At 43.7% G+C, this 15,598-nt stretch overlaps 1 protein-coding gene across 7 annotated transcripts in view; it reads right to left on the bottom strand.

The window, feature by feature from the left end:
- The window catches only part of LBHD2 (LBH domain containing 2), a 764,964-nt gene that overhangs the window by 12,640 nt on the left and 736,726 nt on the right, over positions 1–15,598 (bottom strand). For all 7 annotated transcript variants that reach the window (XM_069737791.1, XM_069737783.1, XM_069737763.1 and 4 more), the window contains 2 exons: positions 11,479–11,566; positions 10,107–10,287 (listed from right to left, as the gene is read on the bottom strand). In XM_069737791.1, coding sequence (XP_069593892.1) covers positions 10,107–10,287; positions 11,479–11,565 — 268 coding nt within the window. In that variant the 5' untranslated portion in view covers position 11,566. The remainder of the gene's footprint in view (positions 1–10,106; positions 10,288–11,478; positions 11,567–15,598) is intronic.

A 15,598-nucleotide genomic window follows, 5' to 3' on the forward strand; every position in this document is an offset into this window, starting at 1 on the left:
TTATATACTGTGTGGCTGCTATATACTGCGTGGGCTGTGTTATATAGTACGTGGCTGTGTTATATACTGAGTGGCCACTGTTATATATTGCGTGGCCTGTATGAACGCATCGGGTATTCTACAATATGTATATAGCAGCCACATAGTATATAGCACAGGCCTCGTAGTATTTGTCTGCTATATACTACATGGCTCCTATATACTACATGGCCTGTGCTATATACTATGTGGCTGCTATATACATACATAAATACATATTCTAGAATACCCGATGCGTTAGAATCGGGCCACCATCTAGTATATCATATTTCTCCAATATACAGTATCTCATAACCATTATATGTAGGTTGTTGAACACACAGTGGATAACAAATAAACCTGGAGTAATGCTTTAGTACATGTAGTATATACACTACAAGGGGTTAATTGGCCATGACAGGTTTATTGTGAGGAGCTGAAAAGTTGGGGGAGACAGTTGCTCACCATATCTCCAGTCTTGTATGTGGCTCACTTTGTAAAATGAGGCTGAATTGTCTCACACAGTCACTGTGTGTGTGTGTGTGTGTGTGGAGGTTGCAGACCTTCTAGATTGTGTGGCTTTACTAAAAGACTATGTGCAGTACCCCAGAGTCCTGGTCGTTGCAGTAATGTCGTTCTTCCACCAGGGGGAGCGATGTTACGTCTGATGGCACCAAAGGAGTTCACCCTGCCAGGTATCACAGCCACACACACTTCACACGCCGGCCACCAGGGGGAGCAAAAGGTTCTATCTATTAGGCCACTCCTCACACTTGGGTAAAACTGGGGGTTGGTTAGGAAGTTAGGCAGTCAGAGTAAGAGTAAGAGGAGGAGAGGAGAGCTCCTGGCTGGGGACCGACGAGAAAAGGTCTCCTGGTCGAGCTGGCTGGGGTGATCCCTGGTCAGATCCAGACTGTAGTCTGAGGAGGAAGGAAAGACACGGAGCTGCGCCTGCAACCCATGCGGCAGCCTCCTAAGAAAGGACACGAAAGGAAGTGTGCCGTAGTGAGTGAGCACAGAAGTCATAGCAACAGGAGTGAAACAACAGCGGGAGACCAGCTAGAAGCAGGCTGCCTTCCTCTGAGCGCAGAGCCGGTGGCCGGAACACCGAGGGAGTAATAGACTCTACGCTTTACTTCAGAGACCGGCAGGGCAGTTGATTCCAAGTTGGCTGTCCAACCTAAAAGCCTAAGCAGACAAGGTGGCAACGCGGAGGAGGGGCGACGCTAGGGTCCCTATAAAATAACCTCAGACCACCACCGTCATACGGGTTATGTCCTATCCATCTGGGGGACAGAGAGAGAAAAGTAACAAGAGTGAGGACCTTATGGTAGCGAATGCAAGTAAGGACCTACTACATTACTGTGCGCAAGGGGAAGGCTACTGATTTCCACCTGGATAAGGGGACTCTGGAATTGCCATCAGACCGGCCAGACCCTGCTACCCTGTCTTCCGGTACCCTGGACTGTGGATGCTGAAGCCTTCAGTAAAGGTAAAGAGACTGCACCCATTGTGTCCTCATTATTCACCACGCCTTGCACCATCCACCATCACCATCTACACTTCTGGGAAGCCCTGGGGATATACTTCACCTGTGGGAAGGTATACCATCTAGCTGCCATTCCATCACCCCAGCGGACCCCTAAGCAGCGTCGGTCACTCTGACCGAATACCACAGGTGGCGTCACGAACACTACCGTTATCTACGAACTCTGCCTTTTATTGGGCGCCCCTCATAGGCCACGGTCCGGGTCGGGCCACCGTGACATCCCCGCTGAGGGAACTGAAGGACCCGGTACCGAGTACCCCATTGCCCTTACGTGGGGCGATCCATATGAAACTGGGCAAACCAGCACTATTGTATGGACTTTTTAGTTTGTTTCACTTTGTGCCAGAAAAGGGCTGTATTTGTTTTCCTCTGATGTGGTTTATGAGGACTGCAATAAGCCATCCAGACTTTTGAAATGGAAACGGTTCCTGTGATACCTCATATCGCTCCCAAGTGAGTAGCATTGTTACATTTGTTGTTAGAAGGGCGGGCAGCATTCCCAGGGAACACGTATGACTGCTCAAGAAGTACTGCATGTCGAGGGTGAAAGTGGCTATAGGCCAAGAAGCAGCGTCAGACAGCATGAAGGACCTGATTAAACACCTGATGCAAGCCTAGCAGCACCAACAACAGCTACAGCAGCAATAGCTACAGCAGCAACAGCTATAGTAGCAACAGCTGGCACAACAGGAGATTGATTTTTCAATCCATAAAGTGGCGAGGAAAGCCTTGCAGAAAATGATCCCTGGAGACGACATTGAGGACTTTTAAACCATTTTTTAAAGGATAACCATACTTATCAGGGAAGCCACAAAAGGCTTACTATGATTTACCCTTACATGACATCAAAGAATATGCAAAATTGAAAACAGAAATTTTGGCGCACTTGGGAGTGACAATGTCTGTCAGGGTACAACAGTTCCGCCACTGGGCACATTGTCATGACAAACCCCCTCGCTCCCAAATGTTTGATCTGTTGCATCTCATCCAAATGTGGTTGAGGCTGGAGTCCTCTACCCCAGCACAGATGGTAGAGTGAGTTGTAATGGACCAGTTTGTGCACACCCTTCCGAGTCCGATGCAGACTTGAGTTGCCAAGTGAGGTCCCCAGAAAGCTAATGACTTGGTGGGACTGGTCGAAAGTTATCAGGGGCCGAGGGTTCCATGGGGAACTAACACACTCCTTACTGGGGGTGACATCAGGAGGCAGAGAATAAAAAGGGGATGGGGCGTCAAAGGGGTGGAGGAGGCTATGCCGGGGGTCTCATTGGGAGATGTAATTTGCTGGAACTGTCATGGCCCAGGTCATGTAGCTGCCCGTTCTCCCCAACCACCAAGCAAATGGACTGTAGGATCAGACGCTGGTGTTCATTCTATGCATATCTGGCTTGAAGTGTGGACTGTCCACCAGACTAGAGGCCGCAACATTGTCCTGTAAAAGTGAATGGTCTGCAAATAATGGGACTACCACACTCAGTGAGTTTGATGACCCTCATGAGGGCCTCACTCCCTCTCAAATTGATCCCAGGAAAGAAGGTGGACATACACTGCATTAACGGGAATGTTAAGACTATCGATTGGCCAGAGTGGTCATTGCGACGGGCCGAGGTACTGAGTCCCATGAGGTTGGCATGGTCCAGGATTTATTGCAACCGATTATCATAGGCCAGAACATTGTGTTGTTTTGGGACTTGTGGGGGAGGGGCAGGGACCTCAATTGCTCAGGTAAGAAATGGGCTGGCCTTAAAGAAGTCTCACTAACCCCAGAGCCTGATGGCTTTCCCTTCTGTGTAATCGTAGGAGATGAGGAAATAGCATCCCTGGAGGCCAATATTCTTAAAGTAGGGGTGACTGGAGAAAATTTTGAGTCCACCCAATATAGGGAGCTAACTCTAAAAGAAGCGTTCAATAAGGTAACTGCTATGAACGGCATTGCACAGGAGCCGGGGGGCTAACACCATGTTTCCCTATTTCATACTGAGTGGGGACTTATTGCACAGGTATATACAAAGAAATATAGGCCGGCACCACCGTCAGGGATCATCTATAGCATGCTACAGAAGAACAAGGGCCAAAAACAGAAGAAAAGGGTAGCATGCATAATGAAGGGATCACCACAAAATTTATAACAAAGTATAACAAAATTTTTATTAAACCACACTTGAGTACACTACAAAAGCCATTAAAAACAATTAAAATTGCAACACATAGCAAAAATGAGAACTAGACCTAAAATAAGGTCAAGCCACAGTGCCACCCCACACAGACTACCAGGACAAGTCCAGATACAGGAGATTTAAGGATGCAATAGTACCCCACATGAGAGGCCCCCGTAGCTAGATGTTACCGGACAAATAAACCGTCCTATACTACCTGACATGAATGAACCAGGCCTCCTAGGTAGCGTTCCTGTATAATAAGTCAGGGCTAATAAGAGATGGCAATAATAAGGGGTGGCACCGGGCAAGAATGCCTTATGACTTATTGCACAGGGTTACTAAGGTGAGGGAGGAGATATTGGAATAATTCCTGAAACCAGGACTCTCTAGACAAAGGATGTTGAACATGGCCAATTCAGTTGTCTTGGGTGGCCATCTGGGAATTAACAAAACTCAAGAATGGGTCATGCGGAGGTTCTATTGGCCCGGATGTCACCAGAAAATCCTAAGGTATTGCAAGTCCTTTCCCACCTGCCAGATAAATGTTCCGACCTTTCACTTCCGAAATCCCCTTGTGCACTACCCATCAAGGCATGGCAAGACAGGAACCCAATTGAAACTTCATGTTTGCTGGTTAAGCCAGAGTAGTACATTGAAGACATCAGAGTAGCCGAAACGCTGTTGAAAACTCAAAAACAGCAATGTCTGGAATTGCTGCAGCAGAACTGGGACCTGTTCTCAGATTTGCCAAGGTGCACCGAAGTAATATAACACGAAGTCCTGACGGAATCCCATGTGTTATGATCAGGTGGCCTTGGAGCAGCATGAAAACCTTCACTGGAGTAGGTGGTAACTTATACTGACCGCAAACCCTGATCTTATCACTGCAACTAGAAGTAGCCGTGGAGTGTGCCTAACAAAACCTAGACACCTCGACACAGCCGGAGGACTAAATACCCCTAAAGATGGAAATAGGAAAACTATCTTGCCTCAGAGTAGACCCCCAAAGGATAGGCAGCCCCCCACAAATAATGACTGTGAGTTGGAGAGGAAAAGACACACGCAGGCAGAAAACAGGCTTAGCAAAGGAGGCCACTTCTAGCTAAATAGAAAAGGACAGGACAGGATACTAAGCGGTCAGCATAAAAATACTACAAAAATATCCACAGCAGAAAATACAAAACTCCACCACCTAACTAAAGATGTGGAGAGTATAACTGCAACTCCAGAGAATCCAACCAGACTGAGAAAAACAACTGACACAGTCTAAGCTGGACAAATAGAAACAAAAGATCAGCACTGAAAATAAGCACACAGCAAGTGTGCTTCAGAAAAAGAAACAGACACTTATCTTTGCTGAACTGGCAGCTAAGCAGGTGAGGCCAGGCAGAGATCCAATCCTTCCAAAGAAACATTGACAACTGGAAAGGGCTAATGAATCCTGCACACTTAAATATCCCAGTCAGAACAGCAATTAGCAGATACACCTGGCCAGGACAGTGACTCAGAGACAACTGCATTCCCACCTACAACCACTGGAGGGAACCCAAGAGCAGAATTCACAACACCCATGTGCAGGTAAATTCGAAGCCCTACCAAATTCCAGAAACCTACCAAGAACTGATCTCCAAGGAAGAGAACCGTATGCTGAATCTCGCTGTCATTGAGGATTCTAAGAGTGGGTAGGCTAACCCGATGGTCCTTGTTCCAAAACTCGATGGAGAATGGAAATTCGGTAATATCGGAAGCTGAACGAAATCTCCAAGTTCGACGCATATCCGATGCCCTGCGTCGATGAGCTGATCAAGAGACTTGGGCCGGCATTTGAGTTTTCCTGTCAAGTGGTTTATAAGGACTGCAATAAACCATCCGGATTTTAAATAGAAACAGTTCCAGTGATAACTCATTTAGCTCCCAAGTGAGTAGCATTGTTACACCATACAATAATATATTGTATCCCTGCAGAATATTTAGCATCCATTCATATATTTGCATGTGTTATTGTTATTCATATTATTAAATTTAAATTATTCTAATTTATTTCAATTATTTTATTATCTCTAGTATTATTTTAATATTAAACCAATATTAATCTAATTTATTTTATTTCTTTATTATTGTATTTAATTATTTTATTAAACTAATAATACAATGTATTATATCTTCCATTGTTAAATTTAATTATTCTAATTTATTGTATTATATTATTAAACTAATATTATTGTAATTTATTTTAAATATTTCATTTATTTATATTTATTATGTTATTATAAAACTAACTAGATGGTGGCCCGATTCTAACGCATCGGGTATTCTAGAATATGTATGTCCACGTAGTATATTGCCCAGTCACATAGTATATTGCCCAGCCACGTAGTATATTGCCCAGCCACGTAGTATATTGCCCAGCCACGTAGTATATTGCCCAGCCACGTAGTATATTGCCCAGCCACGTAGTATATTGCCCAGCCATGTAGTATATTGCCCAGTAGTTCACGTACTGTATTGCCCAGTCACATAGTAGATTGCCCAGCTACGTAGTATATTGCCCAGTCACATATAGTAGATAAGGAGTCTAAGGGGTTAATGGGGCGGTGACGTCAGAGGACAGGGCTGTGTGGCCGCCGCTCCCTTCTGTCTGGGATCATTGAGGATTAGCCGCGGTCACATGGTTACCTGGAGAGGAGGTGAAGTACCGGCCGGCGCCGTTCACAGCCTGGATGTGGAAGTGTCGGACGGGCAGGGTGATGTCCGCCTGCAGCCCCGGCCCTCACACCAGGCTCCGCTCCAGGCTCACAGCCTCCAGACACCTGGCAGGGCGGAGGCTCCCTGCACAGAACAACAGGAGCAGCAGCAGCGGCGCCATCCTCCTCCTGGTTGCATTGCGGTCTCGCGAGATGATGACGTAACGGTCTCGCGAGACCGTACGTCATCATCTCGCGAGACCACAATGCATGCAGCGGTCACCGAGGCGTCGCACAGAGCGGGAAAGGCTGGTTTCTGATCCGGGGGCCACCGGAGGGTGAGTATGTAACTTTTTTATTTTTTTTATTATTTTTAACATTAGATATTTTTACTATTCATGCTGCATAGGCAGCATGAATAGTAAAAAGGTGGTCACACAGGGTTAATAGCAGCGGTAACTGAGTGCGTTACACCGCGGTCAACGCTGCCATTAACCCTGTGTGAGCGCTGACCGGAAGGGAGTATGCGGATGCCGGGCACTGACTGCGGGGAGGAAGGAGCGGCCATTTTCTTCCGGACTGTGCCCGTCGCTGATTGGTCGCGGCAGCCATGACAAGCAGCTGCCGAGACCAATCAGCAAACGAATAACCGTGACAGACAGAAGGACAGACAGACAGACGGAAGTGACCCTTAGACAATTATATAGTAGATATTACAATGTATCATTAGCATTAATTAAAACAATAATAGATAAAAGAATAATTAAAATAAATGTGAATAAATATAATCAGTATGAAATATAATAATAATAATACCACTACTAATAATAATAAATTAAATAATTATTTAAATACATAATAATAATTTAATATTACAGGAAATAACAAAATAATAATAAAAATAATAACAGAATTTGACGTTCTTATTTATTTCCTTTTTACACTGTCACGGATTCCAGTAGAATTGATGCTCTAGCGCTGTGCTCAGTCCCCTCTTCAGCGCTGTATGTGCAGGATGCTGCTGCCGCTCAGCCGCTTGTTGTTTGCACATCGCTCCCCGTGTGTAATGAGCGATTTCCCTGCTTTCAAAATTTCCATTTATTCTCTTGTTCAAATATTCACAGAGCTCCCAAATGTGCGGGTAATGGGATGATCTGTGATTTAGGACTCTGATTCCCGTTCTTCTCTGACGCGGATACAATGTATTTAGGAAGGAAATTGTGTCTAATTTAATTTTATTACCATGTATCAGAATTGATCAGGTTTTACACTTTAGGCAGGAGATGATTGGCCAGTCCTGAACCAAGGATCTTCATTATGTATCAGTGGTGGGATGGGCAACCATTCAGTGCCCAAAAAGTCCACAGAAGCAGAAGCTGGGGTATAATACAGGAGGTAAAGGTACTGTCACATTAAGCAACTTACCAACGAGAACGACAGCGATCCGTGACGTTGCAGCGTCCTGGATAGCGATCTCGTTGTGTTTGACACGCAGCAGCGATCTGGATCCCGCTGTGACATCGCTGGTCGGAGCTAGAAGGCCAGAACTTTATTTGGTCGTCAGGTCGGCGTGATTTGTCCTGTTTGACAGCAAAAGCAACGATGCCTGCAATGGTTTTCCATGGAGCTAACAACCAGCGAGAACGATAAGTACGTCACTGGATCGCTCCTGCATCGTTCTGCTGTTGCCGTGTTTGACGTCTCCTAGCGACCTAAACAGCGACGCTGCAGAGATCGGCTCGTTGTCTATATCGCTGCAGCGTCGCTTAATGTGACGGTACCTTTACTCAGGATCAGTAATGTAATGTACACAGTGACTGCAGCAGCAGAATAGTGAGTGCAGCTCTGGAGTATAATACAGGATGTAACTCAGGATTAGTGTTGAGCATTCCGATACCGCAAGTATCGGGTATCGGCCGATACTTGCGGTATCGGAATTCCGATACCGAGATCCGATATTTTTGTGATATCGGGTATCGGTCACATGGGCGGCACGCGGCCAATCAGAAGCCGCGACGTCATTCTCATTCACAAAACTGCTAATGCTAGGAATTGAGGACCTGCGAATGACGTCGCGGCCTCTGATTGGTCGCGTGCCGGTCACATGGGCGGCACGCGACCAATCAGAAGCCGGGACGTCATTCACAGGTCCGAAAGGCGCGCTTTTTAAACAAAGAAGCCTCCCGGTTAGCAGCGTGAAGTCCAGGGGCCGCCGGAGAGGTGAGCATATCAATATTTTTTATTTTAATTCTTTATTTTACACATCCCTATGGTTCCCAGGGTCTGAAGGAGAGTTTCCTCTCCTTCAGACCCTGGGAACCATGAGAATACCTTCCGATACTTGATGTCCCATTGACTTGTATTGGTATCGGCGATATCCGATATTTTTCGGGTATCGGCCGATACTATCCGATACCGATACTTTCAAGTATCGGACGGTATCGCTCAACACTACTCAGGATCAGTAATGTAATGTATGTACACAGTGACTGCACCAGCAGAATAGTGAGCGCAGCTGTGGTTTATAATACAGGATGTAACTCAGGATCAGTAATGTAATGTATGTACACAGTGACTGCACCAGCAGAATAGTGAGTGCAGCTCTGGAGTATAACACAGGATGTAACTTGGGATCAGTAATGTAATGTATGTACACAGTGACTGCACCAGCAGAATAGTGAGTGCAGCTCTGGAGTATAATACAGGAGGTAACTCAGGATCAGTAATGTAATGTATGTACACAGTGACTGCGCCAGCAGAATAGTGAGTGCAGCTCTGGAGTATAACACAGGATGTAACTCGGGATCAGTAATGTAATGTATGTACACAGTGACTGCACCAGCAGAATAGTGAGTGCAGCTCTGGAATATAATACAGGAGGTAACTCAGGATCAGTAATGTAATGTATGTACACAGTGACTGCACCAGCAGAATAGTGAGTGCAGCTCTGGGGTATAATACAGGAGGTAACTCAGGATCAGTAATGTAATGTATGTATACAGTGACTACACCAGCAGAATAGTGAGTGCAGCTCTGGGGTATAATACAGGATGTAACTCAGGATCAGTAATGTAATGTATGTACACAGTGACTGTGCCAGCAGAATAGTGAGTGCAGCTCTGGAGTATAATACAGGATGTAACTCAGGATCAGTAATGTAATGTATGTACACAGTGACTGCACGAGCAGGATAGTGAGTACAGCTCTGGAGTATAATACAGGATGTAACTCAGGATCAGTAATGTAATGTATGTACACAGTGACTGCACCAGCAGAATAGTGAGTGCAGCTCTGGAGTATAATGCAGGATGTAACTCAGGATCAGTAATGTAATGTATGTACACAGTGACTGCACCAGCAGAATAGTGAGTACAGCTCTGGAGTATAATACAGGATGTAACTCAGGATCAGTAATGTAATGTATGTACACAGTGACTACACCAGCAGGATAGTGAGTACAGCTCTGGAGTACAATACAGGATTTTAGGTTACCTTAGAGTTTAAGTGACTGAGAAGGTTGTATCAACCAGATCAGTGTAAATACTTGTTTCTTTTGTGGCACATTACAGGAATGTGTAAGTATTACAGGCCTTCCATTGTTTTCAATGCATTTGTGGTAGTGCAGAGTCAAGATACATAGTATACACAATTGTATATCCTGTGCTCTAGGCCAGTGAAGACCACGTTTGCTCTTACCTCCGATATCTGAACATCCTTGGCATGATTTTGCCTCTCGTTTGTCATCTGTGGGTGAGATGTCCTCAGGAGGCCAGCGGAGTTCTCCGCTCTCTACGTCCCCAGATTCTGTGGGCTCCACCACTATCGATGGTAATCGCTTTGTCAGTTTTGGATGCTTCTCATGGGAATCCGGAAAGATCTGGAATAGGATAATGACACAGTACATGACAATGACACCTTCATTCTTTAAGGAAAGAGATAGCAGACAAAATATATATCATCTACTTGGCTCATGTTCTACTTATAGCACTTAGAGAAGACGTGTCTTAGTAAAAGTTGCCTACTTTTTTGTTGGCATTACAGAGGAGGACACTATGGGGTACGTGCTGAGTGTGTGCAAAAAGGCACCAGGTCCTTCATGTCTTAGTTATAAAGGCACAGATGATTGGCCTCGGGGAGACCAAAACATCCACCACCGCGGAGACACCATCACGTGTTTCTCAACGCAGTGATTCCAGAACACTGCCCCCATCCCTAATGGGAAATATGCAGATGCATGTAAAGAAGCTGTGGAGACACCATCACGTGTTTCTCGACGTAAGCAGTGAATAGCCAGGCCTTTCCCCGGGAAGGAACAACCACGGGAAGGGCAGCATCCTATGAAGGAAAGCCACCTATGCCAAGCATGGTATCCATCCACAGACAGCTGTTTCGGGGTTTTTGCCCCTCATCAGTGTGGAGTAGGAATCTGGCTATTAGGAGCAGTGCCTAGTAAAAAGGCTATAAAGGCACAGATGATTGGCCTCGGGGAGACCAAAACATCCAACACCGCGGAGACACCATCACGTGATGGCCTGGCTATTCACTGCTTGCATCGAGAAACACGTGATGGTGTCTCCGCAGCTTCTTTACATGCATCTGCATATTTCCCATAAGGGATGGGGGCAGTGTTCTGGAATCACTGCGTTGAGAAACACGTGATGGTGTCTCCGCGGTGTTGGATGTTTTGGTCTCCCCGAGGCCAATCATCTGTGCCTTTATAGCCTTTTTTACTAGGCACTGCTCCTAATAGCCAGATTCCTACTCCACACTGATGAGGGGCAAAAACCCCGAAACAGCTGTCTGTGGATGGATACCATGCTTGGCATAGGTGGCTTTCCTTCATAGGATGCTGCCCTTCCCGTGGTTGTTCCTTCCCGGGGAAAGGCCTGGCTATTCACTGCTTGCATCGAGAAACACGTGATGGTGTCTCCGCAGCTTCTTCATGTCTTAGTGTCATCTTCATAATCGGGTACTGATAAAATCCACGTCATGAGGCCGCCTCTAAGTTTGTGCCGAGCTGTAAAATGAGCCCAAAAGCTCCATGTGTACATAAAAGTACGGACCTTACCTGAACCGCATGTCCTTCAGCCCCGGACGTTGTACTAAGCGTAAACTCTTCCATCCCAGGTTCACACGTATTCATTACTTCCGTCATACTGCAAAGATGTATAAGACAATGAGAAGGTTATGATAGCTGCACCCTGAAAAATACAAAAAGGCGTGACCGAGTGTAGAGCAGTATGCAATGACACCTGAAGACATCTCAGACCTCAGTGACACCTGAAGACATCTCAGACCTCAGTGACACCTGAAGACATCTCAGACCTCAGTGACACCTGAAGACATCTCAGACCTCAGTGACACCTGAAGACATCTCAGACCTCAGTGACACCTGAAGACATCTGCGACCTCAATGACACCTGAAGACATCTCAGACCTCAGTGACACATGAAGACATCTTAGACCTCAGTGACACCTGAAGACATCTCAGACCTCAGTGACACCTGAAGACATCTGCGACCTCAATGACAACTGAAGAAATCTCAGACCTCAATGACAACTGAAGAAATCTCAGACCTCAATGACAACTGAAGACAACCCAGACCTCTGACCCAGATCTCCCCTGTCCCTATCCTTCTCTTCTACTGCAAAATGACTTCAAATGTCAGCTAAGATTTCACAGAAATATTTGTATGTAACCCAAGGTCAAAAATGTATTTGTCAAGGGTTTAGCTTCATTTATTTGCTGGGATTTGGCCCTGATTTCATAGTTCAACCACCTAAGGCTGACAGAGGAGCATGTAACTAATGTATAGGAGAATGTGTGCATGACAATCCAGAGACTACACAGCGACAAATAAAAGACTGAAACATAGATCAGACCCATAATCCTACAACACATGGGTTAAATACCACTACAGGTTACACATGTGGCTCATATGGAGCCCTGCCCAGAGATGCAGCAATTTAACTACTATAATACTGCCCCTATGTACAAGAATATAACTACTGTAATACTGCTCCTATGTACAAGGATATAACTACTATAATACTGCTCCTATGTACAAGAATATAACTGCTATAATACTGCCCCTATGTACAAGAATATAACTGCTATAATACTGCCCCTTATGTACAAGAATATAACTGCTATAATACTGCCCCCTATGTACAAGAATATAAATACTATAATACTGCCCCTATGTACAAGAATATAACTGCTATAATACTGCTCCTATGTACAAGAATATAACTACTATAATACTGCTCCTATGTACAAGGATATAACTACTATAATACTGCCCCTAGGTACAAGAATATAACTACTCTAATACTGTCCTCTATGTACAAGACTATAACTACTATAATACTGCTCCTATGTACAAGAATATAACTGCTATAATACTGCTCCTATGTGCAAGAATATAACTACTATAATACTGCTCCTATGTACAAGGATATAACTACTATAATACTGCTCCTATGTACAAGAATATAACTGCTATAATACTGCCCCCTATGTACAAGAATATAACTGCTATAATACTGCCCCCTATGTACAAGAATATAACTACTATAATACTGCCCCCTATGTACAAGAATATAACTGCTATAATACTGCTCCTATGTACAAGAATATAACTACTATAATACTGCTCCTATGTACAAGAATATAACTGCTATAATACTGCCCCCTATGTACAAGAATATAACTGCTATAATACTGCCCCCTATATACAAGAATATAACTACTATAATACTGCCCCCTATGTACAAGAATATAACTGCTATAATACTGCTCCTATGTACAAGTATATAACTACTATAATACTGCTCCTATATACAGTACAAGGATATAACTACTATAATACTGCCCCTAACTACAAGAACATAACTACTATAATACTGCTCCTATGTACAACAATATAACTGCTATAATACTGCTCCTATGTACAAGAATATAACTAATATAATACTGCCCCTATGTACAAGAATATAACTACTATAATACTGCCCCTATGTACAAGAATATAACTGCTATAATACTGTTCCTATGTACAAGAATATAACTAATATAATACTGCCTCTTGTGGATGAAAATATTTAAAGGTCTTTGTAAGAACACCTTTATGCTGTAGAATGTAAGCCCGCAAGGGCAGGGTCCTCTCCCCTCTGTATCAGTCTGAAATTGTTAGTTTGCTTACTGTAAGTGATATCTGTAACTTGTATGTAATGCCTTCTCATGTACAGCACCTTGGAATCAATGGTGCTATATAAATAAATAATAATAATAATATTTGAATGGATAATGTAAGTTATGTTTTATTACAAATGCCCATTTGCTGTGGAACAGTTTCCCTTTAAGGCAGGGATTCTGTACAATATGCACATTTCTCCAGGTTCCTTTAGAATGTATATAGGTCAGGGTATAGGATCTGGGACTCGTGCCATTAGATGCTGGTGCCAATGACACTATATTATTTCTGTCTCATCCGAGGACTAATTTAGAAAGTGTTTCAGTCAATTGCATCTTATTTACTTCTCATTTAGTACACCTTAGTGATAACATCAGATCATCTGCGGGTTCTGGGGAGCAGATGTATGGCTGCAACATTTAGATACAAATGAAATCTTTAGACGCAACAAATAAATACTATTATAGAGTGGTGTGCGGACTGACCACAAAGAAAGTATAACTCCCAGCATGTCCTCATGTCATGTAAGTAGTAGTCCTTGAACAGTCCTTGAGTCACCCTGTTATGCCAAGTATAAAAAAACCTCTACATAGCCGTATCTTAGTAATAAGCTGGGTGACAACCAAAAGACCTCTCTATGGGTACATGTAGTACTTCCATGGGGGTAATTCAGAAACAGGGGGGTCCTGAGTGGGGGATCCCTTTATTGTTGTGACCAATAGGACATAATGACAAGGGTTTGTTGTCCTGTTGAGACTTTCACCCCTTCCCTCTCCATGACATATAATTACAGGTGTATTCAGCGAGCTCAGAAGTTGAGCCCGCTCCATAACGGGCAGGTGCCAGCTGTTTTATACAGCCAACACCTGCCTCTAACATCAGCAATCAGAGCTACCTTCCATTTAACCACTTAAATCCTGCTGTCAATATCTGGTGCCGCAAAATGAAAAGTTTAAAAAAAAACATTAAAAATGAATAAAGGTTTGAATCGTTCCACTTTTGCTAGTAAGTCCCATCTATAGAAAAACATGAATTAATCGACCTGTATAGTAATCGCCATAAAGAGTAAAAATCAAAATGTCATGGCGATGGGACGACAATAGAGTTAATGTATCTCATGGAAAAAACTAAAGCACAAAAGTTGGTTGCTGTGGAAAGTGGTTAAAAACAAAGGTTAATTTCTTCCAAAAACAGTGCCACTAAAGGTCTACAGGCTGTGTGTGGTATTTCAGGCAAGCACTGACGTGAATGGAGCTGAGCAACAACACCAAACACAACCTGTGGACAGGTGAGGCGATGTTGTTGGAAGAAAGGAGCCATATTTACTGTTGTAAGGAATGAAACATATTTTTCTAACACCTTTAAAATGCTTTTCCACATTATGGTAGTAAATCTTTATTACTCGAGTCGTTAATGAAAAGTTTTTCAACTATTTAGTGTGAATACTTTTCTGCCCAATGATGACAAAAGTATTCTAGGAGTGATACCTTTATTGGCTAACCAGAAAATAATATGTTTGCAGCTTTTAGAGAACAGTGGCTCCTTCTTCAGGCAGGATTACAAGTACACAACACCTATAATGTATCCTACGGTGGTTAACCGCACATCAAATATCCACCTATAAAAAGAGGCACCACACATTGATAATATAAAACTAGTACTTTATTAATATCAAAAAAGGACCACAAAATGGTCATAAAAAGGCCTAAACAGGCAACAGGTAAGAAGTAACAGACACAGAAAAAAAGTAGACAACCTGGCAATCATTTACAAAAATATGTATACATATACTGGTGTAATAATATAGCTCACATTACGGCTTTTTTACAGCTAAATATAACGTGGCAGTTAATAGGTGACGTTACAGAGCATCATATGCAAAGACCAGCATGTATTCTAAATATAAGAGGCTAAATAAGCCATATGTATCAGCATGCAAGGTATCCAGAGGCCGCCATCCTCTATAAATACATTAATTAGCACGCCAGCACA

The sequence above is a fragment of the Ranitomeya imitator genome, chromosome 1, assembly GCF_032444005.1.
Source record: "Ranitomeya imitator isolate aRanImi1 chromosome 1, aRanImi1.pri, whole genome shotgun sequence".
In the NCBI taxonomy this organism is placed as follows: Eukaryota; Metazoa; Chordata; class Amphibia; order Anura; family Dendrobatidae; genus Ranitomeya; species Ranitomeya imitator.